The sequence below is a fragment of the Rattus norvegicus genome, chromosome 20 (genome assembly GCF_021556685.1).
Source record: "Rattus norvegicus strain SHRSP/BbbUtx chromosome 20, alternate assembly SHRSP_T2T, whole genome shotgun sequence".
NCBI classification, from domain to species: Eukaryota; Metazoa; Chordata; class Mammalia; order Rodentia; family Muridae; genus Rattus; species Rattus norvegicus.
The window spans coordinates 32,558,572-32,578,029 of record NC_141553.1 but is presented as its reverse complement, the minus strand read 5'-3'; the positions used below and the strand labels follow the sequence as shown (position 1 = coordinate 32,578,029).

Genomic DNA, 19,458 nt, shown 5'->3' with positions numbered 1-19,458 from the left:
TAGTCCCTGATTTTAGTGGGATTGCTTCAAGTTTCTCTCCATTTAGTTTAATGTTAGCAACTGGTTTGCTGTATATGGCTTTTACGATGTTTAGGTATGGGCCTTGAATTCCTATTCTTTCCAGGACTTTTATCATGAAGGGGTGTTGAATTTTGTCAAATGCTTTCTCAGCATCTAATGAAATGATCATGTGGTTCTGTTCTTTCAGTTTGTTTATATGATGGATCACGTTGATGGTTTTCCGTATATTAAACCATCCCTGCATGCCTGGGATGAAGCCTACTTGATCATGGTGGATGATTGTTTTGATGTGCTCTTGAATTCGGTTTGCCAGAATTTTATTGAGTATTTTTGCGTCGATATTCATAAGGGAAATTGGTCTGAAGTTCTCTTTCTTTGTTGTGTCTTTGTGTGGTTTAGGTATAAGAGTAATTGTGGCTTCGTAGAAGGAATTCGGTAGGGCTCCATCTGTTTCAATTTTGTGGAATAGTTTGGATAATATTGGTATGAGGTCTTCTATGAAGGTTTGATAGAATTCTGCACTAAACCCGTCTGGACCTGGGCTCTTTTTGGTTGGGAGACCTTTAATGACTGCTTCTATTTCCTTAGGAGTTATGGGGTTGTTTAACTGGTTTTTCTGTTCCTGATTTAACTTCGATACCTGGTATCTGTCTAGGAAATTGTCCATTTCCTGAAGATTTTCAAATTTTGTTGAATATAGGTTTTTATCGTAAGATCTGATGATTTTTTGAATTTCCTCTGAATCTGTAGTTATGTCTCCCTTTTCATTTCTGATTTTGTTAATTTGGACGCACTCTCTGTGTCCTCTCGTTAGTCTGGCTAAGGGTTTATCTATCTTGTTGATTTTCTCAAAGAACCAACTTTTGGTTCTGTTGATTCTTTCTATGGTCCTTTTTGTTTCTACTGGGTTGATTTCAGCTCTGAGTTTCATTATTTCCTGCCTTCTACTCCTCCTGGGTGTATTTGCTTCTTTTTGTTCTAGAGCTTTTAGGTGTGCTGTCAAGCTGCTGACATATGCTCTTTCCTGTTTCTTTCTGCAGGCACTCAGCGCTATGAGTTTTCCTCTTAGCACAGCTTTCATTGTGTCCCATAAGTTTGAGTATGTTGTATCTTCATTTTCATTAAATTCTAAAAAGTTTTTAATTTCTTTCTTTATTTCTTCCTTGACCAGGTTATCATTGAGTAGAGCATTGTTCAATTTCCACGTATATGTGGGCATTCTTCCCTTATTGTTATTGAAGACCAGTTTTAGGCCGTGGTGGTCCGATAGCACGCATGGGATTATTTCTATCTTTCTGTACCTGTTGAGGCCCGTTTTTTGACCAATTATATGGTCAATTTTGGAGAAAGTACCATGAGGAGCTGAGAAGAAGGTATATCCTTTTGCTTTAGGGTAGAATGTTCTATAAATATCCGTTAAGTCCATTTGGCTCATGACTTCTCTTAGTCTGTCGACATCACTGTTTAATTTCTGTTTCCATGATCTGTCCATTGATGAGAGTGGGGTGTTGAAATCTCCCACTATTATTGTGTGAGGTCCAATGTGTGTTTTGAGCTTTAGTAAGGTTTCTTTTACGTATGTAGGTGCCCTTGTATTTGGGGCATAGATATTTAGGATTGAGAGTTCATCTTGGTGGATTTTTCCTTTGATGAATATGAAGTGTCCTTCCTTATCTTTTTTGATGACTTTTAGTTGGAAATTGATTTTATTTGATATTAGAATGGCTACTCCAGCTTGCTTCTTCTGACCATTTGCTTGGAAAGTTGTTTTCCAGCCTTTCACTCTGAGGTAGTGTCTGTCTTTGTCTCTGAGGTGTGTTTCCTGTAGGCAGCAGAATGCAGGGTCCTCGTTGCGTATCCAGTTTGTTTTCTATGTCTTTTTATTGGGGAGTTGAGGCCATTGATATTGAGAGATATTAAGGAATAGTGATTATTGTTTCCCTTAATATTCATATTTGGATGTGAGGTTATGTTTGTGTGCTTTCATTCTCTTTGTTTTGTTGCCAAGACGATTAGTTTCTTGCTTCTTCTAGGGTATAGCTTGCCTCCTTATGTTGGGCTTTACCATTTATTATCCTTTGTAGTGCTGGATTTGTAGAAAGATATTGTGTAAATTTGGTTTTGTCATGGAATATCTTGGTTTCTCCATCAATGTTAATTGAGAGTTTTGCTGGATACAGTAACCTGGGCTGGCATTTGTGTTCTCTTAGGGTCTGTATGACATCAATCCAGGATCTTCTGGCCTTCATATTTTCTGGCGAGAAGTCTGGTGTGATTCTGATAGGTCTCCCTTTATATGTTACTTGACCTTTTTCCCTTACTGCTTTTAATATTCTTTCTTTATTTTGTGCGTTTGGTGTTTTGACAATTATGTGACGGGAGGTGTTTCTTTTCTGGTCCAATCTATTTGGAGTTCTGTAGGCTTCTTGTATGTCTATGGGTATCTCTTTTTTTAGGTTAGGGAAGTTTTCTTCTATGATTTTGTTGAAGATATTTACTGGTCCTTTGAGCTGGGAGTCTTCACTCTCTTCTATACCTATTATCCTTAGGTTTGATCTTCTCATTGAGTCCTAGATTTCCTGTATGTTTTGGACCAGTGGCCTTTTCCGCTTTACATTATCTTTGACAGTTGAGTCAATGATTTCTATGGAATCTTCTGCTCCTGATATTCTCTCTTCCATCTCTTGTATTCTGTTGGTGAAGCTTGTATCTACAGCTCCTTGTCTCTTCTTTTGGTTTTCTATATCCAGGGTTGTTTCCATGTGTTCTTTCTTGATTGCTTCTATTTCCATTTTTAATTCCTTCAACTGTTTGATTGTGTTTTCCTGGAATTCTTTCAGGGATTTTTTCGATTCCTCTCTGTAGGCTTCTACTTGTTTATTAATGTTTTCCTGTGTCTCTCTAACGGAGTTCTTCACGTCTTTCTTGAAGTCCTCCAGCATCATGATCAAATATGATTTTGAAACTAGATCTTGCTTTTCTGGTGTGTTTGGATATTCCATGTTTGCTTTGGTGGGAGAATTGGGCTCCGATGATGCCATATAGTCTTGGTTTCTGTTGCTTGGGTTCCTGCGCTTGCCTCTCGCCATCAGATTATCTCTAGTGTTACTTTGTTCTGCTATTTCTGACAGTGGCTAGACTGTCCTATAAGCCTGTATGTCAGGAGTGCTGTAGACCTGTTTTCCTGTTTTCTTTCAGCCAGTTATGGGGACAGAGTGTTCTGCTTTCGGGCGTGTAGTTTTTCCTATCTACAGGCCTTCAGCTGTTCCTGTGGGCCTGTGTCTGGTGTTCAGCAGGCAGGTCACTTGCAGCAGAAAAGTTGGTCTTACCTGTGGTCCCGAGGCTCACGTTTGCTCGTGGGGTGCTGCCTACGACCTCTCCTCGGAGGCAGCAACCAGGAAGATCTGTGCCGCTCTTTCTGGGAGCCTCCGTGCACCAGGGTTCCAGATGGTGTTTGGTGTTTTCCTCTGGCGTCAGAGATGTGTGCAGAGTGCAGTCTCTTCTGGTTTCCCAGGCATGTCTGCCTCTCTGTAGGTTTAGCTCTCCCTCCCATGGGATTTGGGTGCAGAGAACTGTTTATCCGGTCTGTCCCTTTAGGTTCCGGCGGTGTCTCAGGCGCAGGGGTCCTGCCGCTCCTGGGCCCTCCCCTACGGGAACCCAGAGGCCGTATACAGTTTCCTCTTGGGCCAGGGATGTGGGCAGGGGTGGGCAGTGTTGGTGGTCTCTTCTGCTCTGCACCCTCAGGAGTGCCCACCTGACCAGGCGGTGAGGTCTCTCTCCCACGGGGTCTGGAAGCAGAGAGCTGCTGCGGGCCGGGATCTGCGGGTTTGGGACTCCCGGTAAACACCCTAGTTTGGACTTCTATGATACGTGTGATACCCATGTCTGTATTTTTTATCTGAGCACTAAGTAATCACCATTATGGGGCTGCTTAAAGTTCAATAAGAACTGCGAACTCTGGGAAAACACCTTAGTGACTCGACCCTGGCTCTAACCCTTGAGAAGGTAAGCCATCTCATTTGATGTCAATTGACCAAGAAACACATGCTTTGGTCCTGCCACGCAGTGTCACTCTCTTCCCATGTCATCAGAGGTTTCTGCACATGTGGCAAGATGGGAAAGCAAGATATAATGGGAAATGTTGCCCTGTACCTTGGGGTTTGGAGTCATGAAGCCTCACGGTCTTCAAAGGAGTAGATTGAGACTCTGAAGGCTGGAAATCATTTCTTTCAGCTGTTTCTGATGGTTGTCATAAAGCTCTCTCGAATTTCACAGTTCATCACTGCCTGTAGACTTGAGCTGGGGTCAGAGAATGATTTGGTCATTAGGCAAAAATAGACAACGTCTTTTCAGGCAGCCTGCTCACTTCCCATTATGTAAGTGGCCAACTTTCCTTTGGACCTCCACAACTCGTTCTGCTCACATGACAGCACTGTTCCTCAACTGACTCTCTTGATTCTTTCCACCACCTAGTGTTGTTGCAATATCCCTTATCCTTTGATGCTATTTATTTCAGTGCCCGGGGCAGTTTGTCATATCAATGCAACTGTGCTGTCGGACACCAGTCTTCTTGTATTCTGGACAGAATCGCATAAACCAAACGGACCCAAAGAGTTAGTCCGCTATCAGTTGGTTATGTCATACCTGGCTCCGATTCCTGAGACTCCTCTAAGACAGGACGAATTTCCAAGCGCCAGGCTTTCTCTACTTGTCACTAAACTCTCTGGTGGACAACAATATGTGCTGAAGGTATTAAGTGTCCTGGGCACTTTTAATTTCCATATTCAAGCTCATGTTCTAAGAAGACTAAGGTACTCTTTTCTTCCTATTTATTTTAACAAAAAGATCCTTGCCTGCCACTCAGAGGAAATGTGGTGTACTGAGAGTCATCCTGTCAGTGTCAACATGTTTGACACACCGGAGAAACCTTCTGCCTTGGTTCCAGAGAACACTAGTCTGCTGTTGGATTGGAAGGCTCCGTCTAACGCTAACCTCACCAGATTTTGGTTTGAACTCCAGAAGGTAGACTTTTGATGCAAATCCCTATTTTACAATCTGCAGTAAGCTGGGAAGATGTTTTGCGTGACTAGAATGTTCTCTTATCTAAAGCAACAGTGCTTGCCAACATTCACTGACTCAGATTGAGAAGCAGTAAATTATCCAGGTAGAGTTCTGTCCAAAACAGAATTCATAGTTCAGTTTGCTCTGAAAAGATGGCAGTGTGGTTCTTGAGTTTGATCCATGAGACCCACGAAGAAGGAGAGAACCTGTTCTCACACGTTTTCCTGTGATTTTTAGACACAAGTCTTGCTACATGAGTATCTCCACTCCAACCCCCTCTCACATTAAATAAATGTAATAAAATTTTGATTTTCAGAGGACTCACATAGGGGCTGGGGAGATAGCTCAGGACTTAAGAGTACTCACTGACTCCTATTCCAGAGAACCCAATTCAATTCCCACATGACATGTCCTAGGGGATCCAACTCCCTCTTCTGGCCTCCAAAGAGAACCAGTAACATACATGGTGTATGGACATAGATTCAGGCCAACTACCCCTACCCACAAAATTATAAGAACCTCTATAAAACTGTATAAGTCATCTTACTAAGGTTATAAAACATTATTAATAAACTTGATTTATATGTTTTAAAACAATTGGGTATTGCTTATGAAAAATATATAAACCAACTAGCCAAAGGCCAAAACCTTGCTTAGAAGTGTGCTTTCAACATTAAGTAGGGTGCAGAATCAGAAGAGAATGAAGGGTAAAGTTGCGTTACTCCCAAACTAGTTTGATACGAATACATGAAGTTTAAAATGTTTCTTTACTCAGAATTCCTCACGATTTACTAAATCAACACCCAAATGGACTTTTAAGATGCCAGTTAACTGGACCATGTATAGGAAATTCACACTGACTTTCACAGTGGTGCACCAAGAATAGATTATTAAGATTTTGCAATTGCTGTCTGTCATTCTTTTTTTAAATTTTTTTAAAGATTTATTTATTATATATAAATACACTGTAGCTGTCTTCAGACACACCAGAAGAGGGCATCAGATCTCATTACAGATAGTTGTGAGCCACCATGTGGTTGCTGGGAATTGAACTCAGGACCTCTGGAAGAGCAGTCAGTGCTCTTAGCCACTGAGCCATCTCTCCAGCCTCCAAGGCTTAGTTGTGCACACGTCTGGGGTTTACAGGCTTATGCTGACACATTTGTAAAGACTGTTTAAGACTGTCTTGTTTTGAGGTTGCTTAAAGCACATTAGAACTGTAGAGATCTCACTTTTTCTTTAAAAGTGAAATTGTTCCCTTTTTCCTTATTGTTTTTAAAACAAAACATAATTTCATACATGAAAGTTATTATATATATTGGCTGCATTCACACCATTCCCCTCTCTTACCTCCTCCCACTTCCTCTTGACAATTTCTCGGGATATTTCCTATTTTGACCTCATCGCTCTGCCACTTACCCCCTCCCTCTGGAAATCCCTTCCCAAAATGTCCTTCTCCTACTTCCGTGTTTATCTTAGAAACCTGCTGAGTCTAAGCAGAGTTAATTTCTTGTACACAGTGTGGGGCTATTCACTGGATTGTGGTCAACTTACCTGTCTCTACCCTTGAAGAAAAATAGCTCCTTTCCCCCAGCAGCCATTAATTATGAGTAGCACATCAGCTAGGGAGGGATCCCAAGTGTCCCTTCCCCTCCGTGCTCATGTGCTGACAGTATGACCCTGTTCTTATTCAATCCCTTCTACTACCCTCTGTGTCTGTCTCGAGTCCCTTCCTCTCCAACAATCACTGTTGTGTTAGAATGGTGGCTTGTATCCAGACAGATCACACCAGGCCGGCACAGTTCCACGGGAGAGGTTTACTTGGGGAGAAGGGAAAAAGAGAAAAGGACAAAGGGGGTGTGATGATGAAGAGTAAGAAGGAAAGAGAGTGAAGGTTGGGGGGGTCTGCCTTTCATTTGGGCCATGATGTAATCACACACACTGCTGTGCACAGGTAAGAGTGGGAGGGTGAAAGCCTGGAATGTATGGTGATTGCCATGGCAACAGGTGTGCTTGCTCCGGTCCTTGTCACCTATGGGTGACATCATCACTGGATTTGGAGGCTGTAGGCTCCGATGCAAAAATAACTACCTCTGTTTTTTATGTTGCATACATTCTGCTGTTTCCTTAAAATTTCTCCTGCCCATCTCATGGCCCCTTTTCTCTTTGAAGTTTTAAGATAAATTTTTGCTCTTTTTTCTCTTTTTGAATAAAAGTGAGGAAATAGAGCATCAAGTACTGAGTATTGAGTATGTAGCATTTATTTTTTTATATTTTATTTATTTATTATAAATAATGAGTACACTGTAGCTGTCTTCAGACACACCAGAAGAGGGCATTGGATCCCATTACAGATGGTTGTGAGCCACCATGTGGTTGCTGGGATTTGAACTCAGGACCTCTGGAAGAGCAGTCGGTGCTCTTAACCACTGAGCCATCTCTGCAGCCCTTATTGTTCTCTTTTGAACTTACTTAGATGAGCTTAATTCAGTTTAGTGTGAAGTCAAGGGGGGAGGATGCTAGTGTCGCTTCTCAGATTGGAGAAGATGTAAGGGATAACGATGCATAGGTACACTTCACAGTACGTTGGACAGATTCTACAACGAGTCATATGTCACCAGCCGGGACATGCCTGCGAAGAAGAGCCCCAGGCTGACACACCCCTAGAACAGCACTACTCGGGTGGTGTCCGTGGAAGGAGCATGAGTCATTAAGTCAACCATCCCGTTCTTCATAGTCTGGGGAGGACAGCAGATAGAGCCCTCCTGGTCCAGTCCTTATGACATCAAGGAAGTTCTTTTATCGCTACACTTTCTCTGTCTACCTACTTTTTTTTCAGTACAGATCCATCATGGGCCACATTGAGAGAGCCATGACGCTACTTGGGTGTGTGGTAATACACACCTTTAATTATAGCATGTGGAAGGAGGAGGTAGGAGGATCATGACTTTGAGACCATCCTGGTTTGTGCACATCAAGACTCTGCTTCTGAAAAACTATGTCATAAAGCCGACAGTAGTCCTTTCTGTATGTGGGACCATTTGTAGTACAGGAGCTGGAACAGAACGGGAGGCTCTGCCTCTGAACGGTGGGAAGATGACCTCCACCTGGAAGCTCCATCCCTTTTGAGCAACCTGAACTTGTCTTTTAATGACAAAATTGCTGGCAATGATCCCATAAACCCACATTGGGGGCTCTTGGAGGATGAGCAGTGAGGGGAGACAGAGATCCTCTTGAATTAAACTTTTCTTTGTAAATGGTAGAACAACATGATACAATTTGGCATTGTGACACAATTTCCATGCCTGTAAAATAAAGACATCAGAACATAAGCTGAGGGTTTATTTGTTCGTCTTGAGACAAAGCCTTATCCAGCCCACGATAGTCTTGAATTTTTATATAGCTGAAGATAACCGTGGACCTTGAACTTCTGATTCTTCCTTCTGTCCCGCCTTCTGCATGCTAGGATTAGTGTGCATACCTCGCCTGGACTGTGCAGTCGAGGAGGTACCAGTGCATCCTTAGGATCTTTCACTTCTTCCCCTCTCTGAGAAGCAACACGAGCACCCTCTTCCCCCGGACTTTACACTGAACTGCATTAAGCTTATTTAAGTAAGTCCGAAAGAAAACAATCCTTCAACATTTCTAGTGGAGCCTTAGTTTTATAAGGTCACCATGTCAAATAGGCAAATCACTAAACCAGTTTCAATGTAAAAAGAAATGTGTACAACAGGTAAGCCCTTTACCGGCTTAGCTACACCCCAGGCTCCAAGCTATTTTTTTTTAAAATTTATATCCTGAACTACATAGATTTTTAAAAAATATCTAAAAAGTGTATATAAGCGAACATACTCCATTTAAAATTAGAGGAAAATAATTTTACTTTGGCTTGTTTTCAAAGAAATCTATTAATTTACTTTTTGGTTTTCTGCTGAAGCTATGTATTTCCAAAGGTTTTTTTTTTTTTTTTTAAAGATCTGTTTATTTATGAGTACACTGTCACTCTCTTCAGACACACCAGAAGAGGGCATCAGATCCTATTACAGATGGTTGTGAGCCACCATGTGGTTGCTGAGAATTGAACTCAGGACCTCTGGAAGAGCAGTCAGTGCTCTTAACCACTGAGCCATCTCTCCAGCCCCCCAAAGTTTTGATCTATAAGACACTATAGGCTTGACACCTTCCAAAACTGCACAGGCAGCCATTCAATATTTCTTGAGTAGCCTTCACCCCTGCCCTTGTTAGCTTCTGACAAGGGGATGATTCCAACTTCCTGCAATTTTTTTCTGGGATAGCCAAGGGATAGCTCCCCAGTTTCTGCCCAGAACACTCACTACTGCAGTGAGGCCATTCAGATGCCAGTTTTCCAGCAAGTGTTCTCCATAGCCATCTTGCCTGAATTTTAGGAGCTGCACTGATGCTGTAGACTGCTGAGTCCTTTAGTCCAGTCACTAAAGGTAATTTATACACCATACAGTTAAGAAAGCAGGTCCTAACTAGTTAAAGACTTTAGCTGCAAGTAAAATCTACCCCCCATCTCTCTCTCTCTCCCCTCCCCGCTCTCTATCCTGCCCTCTCTTCACCTTTCCCTCCCTCTTACACACACTCATTCAGTTTGAATATACATCGCACTGAATGGCCTGCTCCATTGAGCCATTTCATTATATGTCAGTGGGACTGACATATTCACGAGTTTAGTGTAGGCAATGCCTTGAGTAATGTTTCTGCTGCTTACTACTTTATTCCCTCTCTCCTCTCCAGGCCTCCATTTTTGTAACATGGTGGTCTGCCTCCTGAGATTGCAATGGAAGATGTTCCTAACTTTATTAGAAACTAATGCAAAGTGCCTATCGATGGTATGATATGACTTCATGAGGGCTGAATGAAAAAGGAGGTGCAGAGGAAAGGTTATTTATGGAAACTGACCTTCGGAAATGCTCCCAAGGAAAAGACACTAGGAATGCTTGACAAAATGCCACATCCTTTGTCTTTCTCATTTATATACAAGAACAATAAACAACAAAACAACACACACACACACACACACACACACAACACTCGACATTGTCAAGTAATGATTTTTAAGGACCTAAATAGATAGATTTTTTAAATTAATTATTTTATTTATTTATATTCCAAATGTTGCCCCCTCCCGGTTCCCTCTCTCAGAGTTCTTCACTCCATCCCCCTCTCCTTTGTCTCTGAGAAGCTGCTTTCCACCCCACCCCCACATCCCCTTTCCCTAGGGCACCTCAAGTCTCTACAGGATCAGATGCATTCTCTCCCACTGAGAACAGATAAGGCTACATATGTATGTGCGAGTGTGTGTGTGGGAGGAGGGTTACGGACCAGCAAATGTATGTTCTTTGGTTGGTGGCTTAGTCTCTGGGAGCTCTGAGGGATCTGGGTTGGTCAATACTGTTAGGTTTTCTGTGGGATTGCTGTCCCCTTCAGCTCCTTCAATCCTTCCCCTAACTCTTCCATAGGAGTCAAATAGAAAGATTTTTAAAATGTAATTTCACACAGAAAAGAAGCTTCACTTAGTTGAACTTAAAGACTGTCAGATGTGGAATGGGAAGGAGAGTTCCTGTACTTAATGTCTAACCTGTATAGGATCTGTGCATGGTGGGTCAGAGTTTTTCTTCCTGGAGGACTTTAGGTTCCTAGGAATGTATGTAAAACATGGCTAGCACATATCTGAAGACAACATTACAGGAAAATACTACATGCTTTGGCTTGTCGGTGGACGCCAGCAAAGAATCAAAACATGAAACAATGACTTTAAAATGAATAAGTCCCTGGAATCGAGACTCTCCTTGTATGAGTGCATCCTTGTTTCTCCGTTGTGACTCCCACTCTTAGCCATTCCACCTCAACACGAATGTCCACATCTAGGGAGAGCAGCATGCCTCAGCTCTGAATCTTTCCCATTGAACATACTTAGGGACGCTCCACCTTGCACTCATTATAACCCGACATAAGAAACAAGGGGGCTATATGTGATGAGGGTAGTGATTGGAACTAAACGCCGTAAAGAAGTTCTTACTTTTAATGTAAATACATTTATTTAACTTTTAATCAAGCTCTGCATCCAAGAGTTTCTGAAAAGAATGAAAATCTTAGTTATACTTCTCTTTCCAGTGGAAGTATAGTGAGTTTTACCATGTCAAGGCTTCATGCAGCCAAGGTCCAGTTTATGTCTGTAACATCGCAAATCTGCAGCCTTACACTCCTTATAACATCCGAGTGGTGGTGGTCTATACGACAGGAGAAAATAGCTCCTCGATTCCCGAGAGCTTCAAGACAAAAGGTAGGTGTTAGCATATATTGTTAGCATGGATTATTAGCTAATATACTAATATATATATGTGTAATGCAAACATCTTTGCTCTTTTCTCATCCCTTAATTCTACCAATCACATTCTAGAAGCACACTTTTTTAAACAAAATAACTATTTTTCATATATGTTTTGTCTGAATATATATATGTGTGTGTGTGTACCTGTCTGTGTAACTGGAGATGTTACCAGGATCCAATGTTAGAAGAGTGTTGAATCTCCTAGAACTGTAGTTACAGATGGCTATGCGCCACCATGTGGGTACTGGGAACAGAAAGTGAGTCCTCTACATGACTAGCACATGCCCTTAATCTCTAAGCCACCTCTGCTATCCTGAAAGTCATTACTCTGTAGCACAGGTGAATAAACCGGAGAGACAGGAGTCATTACAGGAAGGAGCAAGAACATACTGGCTAGGGTTTGTAGGATCCTGAGTTGGGCAGAACTATTTCTTCTTTTGGTTTTCTGAGATCCTCTCTAGCTATTGTTTTGCAGCAAGAACTATATAAAATAGGGTAGCTGGATGCCCAAGAAATAGGTACAAATAAAATTTATAGTCCAAATGCTAAAATGAAGAAACAGAGACTGGAGAGATGGCTCAGAGGTTAAGAGCACTGACTGCTCTTCCCGAGGTCCCAAGTTCAATTCCCAGCAACCACGTGGTGGCTCACAACCATCTGTAATGGGATCTGATGCCCTCTTCTGGTGTGTCTGAAGACAATTACAACATACTCATATACATAAAATAAATAAACCTTAATCAAACAAACAAACAAAAACAAACCAAGCCAAGCCCTACAATTCTATTCAATTAAGATTCTGATGACCGTAAGTCCAGGTTGATTCCTAAAAAATTAGAGGGCCAAAGGTTCCAAAAGTATGACTGTTATTAAATTTGTATTTGTCACTTATTTTGTGTGGAGATAAGAGATATGATTAGTGTTCTCATTAAGTAGGCAACCCATCATTAATGAAAGGTCCAAATATTCACGTAAAAATATGTGCTTCGGGACTGGGGAGAGAACAGTAGCAGCAAAGTGCTTGCCAGGTAAGTGTGAGGATCTGGGTTCAGTTTCCAGAACCTGAACCAAACATCTGGATGTGTTAGAGTGTTTGTAATCCCAGGGATGGCAGGTAGGCACCAGTAGATCTCTGGGATTGCTGGAGTAGCCAGCCTAGTCCAGTGAATGAACACCGAACCACCGAAAGATTCTCTCAAAAAAAAAAATGCGGGTGGTGACTGAAGACCAAAACTTGAGGTTGGCCTGTGGCTTCCATATAAATAAGCAAATGTACACACGCGCGCACACACACACACACACACACACACACACACACACACACACACGGCATTTCTATCAGAATATTTCTTTAAAACATTTATCGTCTTGGGTTGGGGATTTAGCTCAGTGGTAGAGTGCTTGCCTAGCAAGCGCAAGGCCCTGGGTTCGGTCCCCAGCTCCGAAAAAAAGGAAAAAAGAGGAAAAAAAATTGATCGTCTTTAGAGTATTCCAGAGAAAGAAAACCAATGCCAAATATTTTGTGCTACCAATCAATTCTCTCTCTCTTTTTTTTCCCCCCTATAAAGCTGGAGTCCCAAGCAAACCAGGGATTCCTAAGTTACTAGAAGGGAGTAAAAATTCAATCCAGTGGGAAAAAGCCGAAGATAACGGGAACAGATTGATGTACTACACCCTGGAGGTCAGGTACGTGTCAACTGTGCCCTCCAGGTCAGATATGTATCAACCAGCCTCACAAGAATTAAGCAGGCAGTTCCAAGGTGGTCAAAAACAATAATCCTGTCAAAGTACATTTGTATAGAAAAATGAATCTTTATGGATTTTTGTATGTTTCTCCATGTTTGTTTTTACCCATTTCCTAAAGTCAGCCTTGACCTTCTAATTACAACACACACCAGGTCACCCTCAGACATTTGCCACTGCTCATTCAAACTTCACAGAAACCGCTCCCTCAGAGTTGACGCAACAGACGTTTGCTTAACATCCACTCTGCTTAAGAAGTGGGCAGACATTTGGAGTCAGACAATGAGTGCCCATAAACTGATACATTTTGTTTTAGCAAGGGTGAATGTGCTTAGGTGAAAAGTGGCAAAAAGATAGGTATTTTTTTTAGGATCTGAAAGGAAGGAGACGGCTGAAACGATGTGAGGTCAGCAGATCTGTGGACCTTTCTGTCTGATGTCACCAGATGAGTCTGTTTCCAAGGACCGAGACTGTGTTGTCGCCTAAAGCCAGCAGCTGAGAAGCATGTGTACCTCCCGACCCAGCCAGTTTTCAGAGTTCAGTGAGGGAACTGGCCCAGAAGGACTGACCTCAAGCCAGCCTGAGGGGAGAAATCCAAATTCCAAACACTCCCCTCACGGGACTATGAAGCCATCTTTAAGAGGTTCCAAGGACAGAAGTCACTTCCATAATTATAGTCCTGGCAACCTGAGCCTTAGGTCTATTTTTGCTTCATCTTTACCCTGGCATCCCCAGAACCTCAGAAAATTTCTTGCTCATATTAGGAAATTCCTTGGGCTACATTTTTTTTTGTCACAATTTTCAAGAAATATTTTGTCACTGTTTTTCACATGTTTAAGAACTAGCTTGGTGGCCTTTGACAATAACGGTGTGTGACATGCAGGCCGCAACTTTATCCTTGCTTGGACTCTGTAGTGCGTTCCCCTCAGTAAGACCTTAAATGTGGAATTTTACCTAAATAGTTTGCATAGCCTGGCCCTGGGGCTCCATTATGGGTATTATCATGTTGGTACTATAGCACAGGAGGAAGTGAGGTCATGTGATTATCTCTAAGTCCTATCTTGGGAAAGGAGCCGTTAGTGAGACTCTAGTCTCTTTTCACCACCCACCTCCACTCATACACACTGATACTTTTGGTGGCTAAACCATCTGTCTAGACACCAACTTATTAAGTATTATAATGTTGCCCTCTCCATTTTAAAGTCTACATTTTTATCTACACATGGCATAAGTAAATTACAAGTGACCCAGGAGACTGAAAAAGTAAAAAAAAAAATATATATATATATATATATATACGCCAAATATGGTATTCACACTTGTAATCCAAGAACTCGGAAGGTGAGGACTAGAGGATCATGTGTTCAAGGACATCCTGGCTGCAGAAATAGCTCTGTTTAAAAACTCCAACCAACCAACCAAACAAACAAACAAAGACTAGAGAGATGGCTCAGTGGATAAGAGTACTTACTGGGAAAACATAAGGAGCTGAGTTTGACCCCAGACCCCACATAAAAAGGCAGGTGTGGCTCTGTACATGCTTATAACATTGGCCCTGTGACATTGGAGGCAGCTTCCCTGAGGCTTGCTGGCTGCCAGTCTACCTTCAGGTTCAGTGACAGACCCTGTCACAAGGGAATAAGGCAGAAAGTGATAGAGCAGGGCACCCAGTGTCTTCCCATGGCCTGGACAACCATGCAGGGCAATGTACACACATACACGTATACATCACACATACATCAGAAAAAAGACTAAAAATGGAAAAGGAAAAAGCGCAAACTTAGGAGCTAAAAACGGTGGAGTAATTGTGTGTTCGGAGATCAGCAGTTTCCTGCATTTTGAGCGTAGGAATGAATGGGGGTTCCCGGCTTCCTCTTTTCATGGGTCGAGTTGTTTGGCTCAGGTGCCCCTCGGACTTTAATACACGTGCTGTGATCTGCAGCAAATCACGCAACAGAGGTAAAGCCAAGTGCCAAGTGTGTGGTAAGTGACGGGAAATAACCCCACATTGGTTTGTGTACTTCCGGTGTCCATTAATCTACCGTTTCTTTGGCAGAAAAAGCATTTCAAATGACTCACGGGACCAGAGTTTAAGGTGGACGGCGGTGTTTAATGGGTCCTGCAGTAGCATTTGCACATGGAGGTCAAAAAACCTAAAAGGAACTTTCCAGTTCAGAGCAGTAGCGTCAAATGCTATTGGATTTGGAGAATACAGTGAAATCAGTGAAGATATTACATTAGTGGAAGGTATGTTAACATATGTCTGAATACTAATTTATTATATAAACACTTAATGCCAAAGAGAGATGCATTCTTAGTATTAGCAGTGGATATGAACAGAAAACGTGGCTGAATAGCCAACCAGACAAGCTCCTGAATGGTTCAGTTGATTGGGCTACTCTTCTTAAAATTTCATTTTTTGTTTTGATTTATTTTAGTTTTATTGAAAGGATGTTTTGCTGTGTAACAGCTCTGGCTGTCTAGGAAGTCACTTTGTAGACCAGGCTGGTCTCGAACTCCTGAGAGCTGGAATTAAAGGCATGTGCCACCATGTTTCACTTTAAAACCTCATTCTTGTCTTATCACTTCTCAGTAGCAGGCGGGCACTCCTGACGGTCTACCAACCCCATTCCATGCCCTTACACAGACTTCCCAGGGCTGTGGGGATTGAACCCTGGCCTTTGCACATTCAAAGTAGGCATTCTGTCACTGGTTACATTTTTGGCAATGTAACGGCAGGGGATTGAACCTCAAATATTTCATTTATTGCCTTTACTTTAAGATCTCCCCAACCCCTGAGACAGGGTTTCTCTGTGTAGGCCTGGCTGTCCTCGAACTCATTCTGTAGACCAAGCTGGCCTCAAACTCACAGAATTCAGAAGGCCTGCCTCTGTCTCCTGAGTGCTGAGATTAAACACGTGGGCCACCACCCCTGGCTTATGCTCTAGATTCTTACCAGCATATGTTAATTATGAATATTAATAAGCTTTATTATGACATTTTCAAACAAATATATGATATATTTTGATCCTAGTCACTCCTTACCTTCTCTCATCGCCCTTCTATTCAGTAGCCTTTCATTTCAAGGCCTAACTTAAACAAGCTTGTTCTGCGTAATTGATATACCAAGACAAAAATGAATTATTTGCATTTTATCCATACATTTCACGTAAAACTTCAATCACTCTGGGTTATCGAGATGACCCCATGGGTAAAGGCACTTGCTGCTAAGTCTGATGGTCTGAATCTGCTCCCTGGGATCTCCATCATAGAAGAAGAAAATAATTTCCCACACACAGTTTGCTGACCTCCAAATTTGTGTCCTGGCAGGCATATACACATACATGCAACACCCACACACATAAGCATGCAAGTAAATAAAAGCAGTTAAAAAAATTGCTCCAAACGCAACAGTTTGGAGCACTTGCTCTTGCAGAGGACCTGGGTTTGATTCTCGGTACCCATCTGGTGGTAACATGAGTATATGAGTACAGAAGATTCGTAACATAAAATTAGAAGACAGAACTGCCGTTATACGTATTTATATTATAGTTCGTCTTGGCTAGATAGTTTCTGGAAAGAACTGAGGAGTAATGGTTTAAGTTCTGCAAGTTACATCCGCTCTCCATAGCTGCCCCGTCTTTCTCCTCCTCCCCCTCCCCCCCTCCCCTCCTCCTCCCCTCCCCCCTCCCCCTCCTCCTCCTCCTCTTTCTCCTCCTCTTTTTTCCCACTTCCTCCCTTTTCTAAAATACTTTTTAAATGTAAATTGTACTGAGCTCACAGGAAGTTTTAAAGAGCTGCAGCCAGGTTTGCCCCCAGGCTGGGGTTTGCCAAGCGGTGGCCTGTATGCTCCTTCTTTTGTAAACAGTATACCACAGAACATGATCATGTTTTCATGTTGGTGGTTTTTTAGGTTAATGGCTATGGAATGAAATGGGTTTGGAGATCTAGTGGAAAATAATAAGGTCAGCCACTTTTAATATATGAAGATAAAGATTTCTTTGTTCCAAATTCCTACAAAGGATTGTACTTTTGGGGGCGGGGCTCCTTGTAAAAAAGGTGGCTTGTGTGGCTGTGGTTCAGTGAGTTGATAGCGACACCAAAAAGGGGGAAAGCAGCAACTTCGATTTATGCTGTGTACAGACTCTCAACATTGTTGATCGCAAGCTGCCAATTGCTAAGCAACTGGCCCGTGGAAACAGCCGAGGAGCAGGCTCCAGCGCATGCGCGGGTGCGCGCTTGGGACTAAATGGGACAATTTGGTTTTCTGTGTAAATTAATGTCCTTTCCAACTTCTATCTTTAGATGGTTTTTGGATAACAGAAACAAGTTTTATACTTACTATCATAGTTGGGATATTTCTGGTTGCCACAGTCCCACTGACCTTTGGTGAGTATCAAAGATTTTACAAGCAGGTAATAAATTGTTTATTAGATCATACTGACTGATTTATCTTTCAGTTTATCTAATTTACTACACGAAACATAACCTTATTAAATAAGTCATAAAGTTCACAGCATTGCCCTTGGCTGTCTTTTCATAGCCACTAACTTCTATGCTTTTTCTTTCCTTTGATCAAGGGATGTGTTATTTTTCTTTCACATAAAGGTTTATTTTGACTCGCAGTTTTGAAGGTGTTAGTTCATGATCAAGTGTCTTGCTTTGGGTGTGTGGCAGCCCATCATGGCAGGAGTGTGAGGTAGCAATGTCCACATCTCACAGCTATGAAGAGAAGAGAAAGAGAAAGGAGCTGCAGTCCCAGCACCATCTCCAAGAGCGTGTTCCCGGCAGAAGAAGCCTTCCCATTAGGCCCTAACCTCTGTATCCCAGACATGTCAAGTTGACGGCTTTAACATGTGCATCTTTGAAGAACATTCTGGACAGAAACCACACCATGGGGCAACTATCTCATGGTTAATATATCAGAATATACAATATGCACTTGAGATACAACTATTTGTGAAGACACTCTATTTTAGCTTGCTGTAAAACGTTTGTTTCTGATAGGCTATTTTAAGTGTGCTGTGTCTTGTAGATTACAAGAGAAGTAACCATAAATACAAAGACAGTATAGGATTAATGGGAGGTCAGTGTGAGTCGCTGGTTGGGTACCTGAGTAGACAGCTCAGTTTGGAATGAATGGGGCCTCTCACAGTAGACCCATTTCTGGCCTGTGGGACCCACTCTTGCTTTCTGACAACTGACAGACTTACTTAAAAATCCGTGCTCATTTACAAAGGATTGAAAGGCAGCAGTTATGTCAGACAGCTATTTCCTATCATTCATTTTATGTTAATGTTATTCCTTAGAGCTATAGCACTTTTTAATGTGTATTTTAATTATGATAAAAACACAGAAAACCCAAGATAGATTATGAGAAGTTGAGCCCGGAGGGATATCACCATGATCATACATTCTGGCTTATTCCGTTGTGTAGTAAATGTTGACACATCCCATCAATCGCCTGCATGTCTTGGTTTGAGTTCTAAGACAGATGAGCCTTCCATCTACTGTTGATACCGAGAGTGCTCCCCTACACAGAATCACAGGAAAGGTATGACAGTAAAAAAGAAACTCCAGCACATACTCACAAAGCTGTGGCTTGTTGTTAGAGAAATTTACAAGGGAAAGGCAAAAGAAATGCTACAAACACAAGGTTGAATTCTCTCTCTCTCTAAAAAAAATAAATAATAAAGCTATTATTTAATTAATCTTCCTAATAATTATTCTTTTTCCAGAGTGATTGGAGGTAAAAGGTCTCAGACAATATCTGAACCTGAACTGAGTTGAGGGTTTCTTTTAAAGAAAAATCAACCCAGCCATTTTCTGAGTGGGAACCTGGCTAAGGAGTCCATCAACCTGGCCAGGATTAACCACAGCTTGCTTCACCCTTGGGGAAAAACATCCACTCAGATAACACGTGACTCCTTTCACTAAGTCGGGTAGCCAGTCTGGTGCGTGGAACCTGCTAGGATTTTGACTTGTGGTTCCAGGGAGTCTGCCTATGACACAGCTGGTGTCTCCGGGGTTGCGTGTCTGACTGTTGTATGTTTGGCCGTCGGCACACAGGCGTGGCCTGATTCCCGCTGGAAGGCATGTTATACAAGGAGAACTTCATCTCACCTTGGCTTGTCTTCTTTCTCTACCCCCGCTGCTTGAGCCCACGACTCTAGTGGATGAAGATGAGGTCATTTCAATGCGTCGTGTGCTTTCGAGACATCCTGCAGATCTCTGACATTCTCAGGACATGAGGGTCTTTATTGTGTTTGGAATTT

General features: G+C 42.1%; 1 protein-coding gene across 4 annotated transcripts in view; it reads left to right on the top strand.

The window, feature by feature from the left end:
- The window catches only part of Ros1 (ROS proto-oncogene 1, receptor tyrosine kinase), a 155,928-nt gene that overhangs the window by 104,428 nt on the left and 32,042 nt on the right, over positions 1 to 19,458 (top strand). For all 4 annotated transcript variants that reach the window (XM_087596903.1, XM_087596902.1, XM_087596901.1 and 1 more), the window contains 6 exon segments: positions 4,538 to 4,770; positions 4,867 to 5,043; positions 11,224 to 11,392; positions 13,009 to 13,126; positions 15,240 to 15,430; positions 17,489 to 17,572. In XM_087596903.1, coding sequence (XP_087453029.1) covers positions 4,538 to 4,770; positions 4,867 to 5,043; positions 11,224 to 11,392; positions 13,009 to 13,126; positions 15,240 to 15,430; positions 17,489 to 17,572 — 972 coding nt within the window.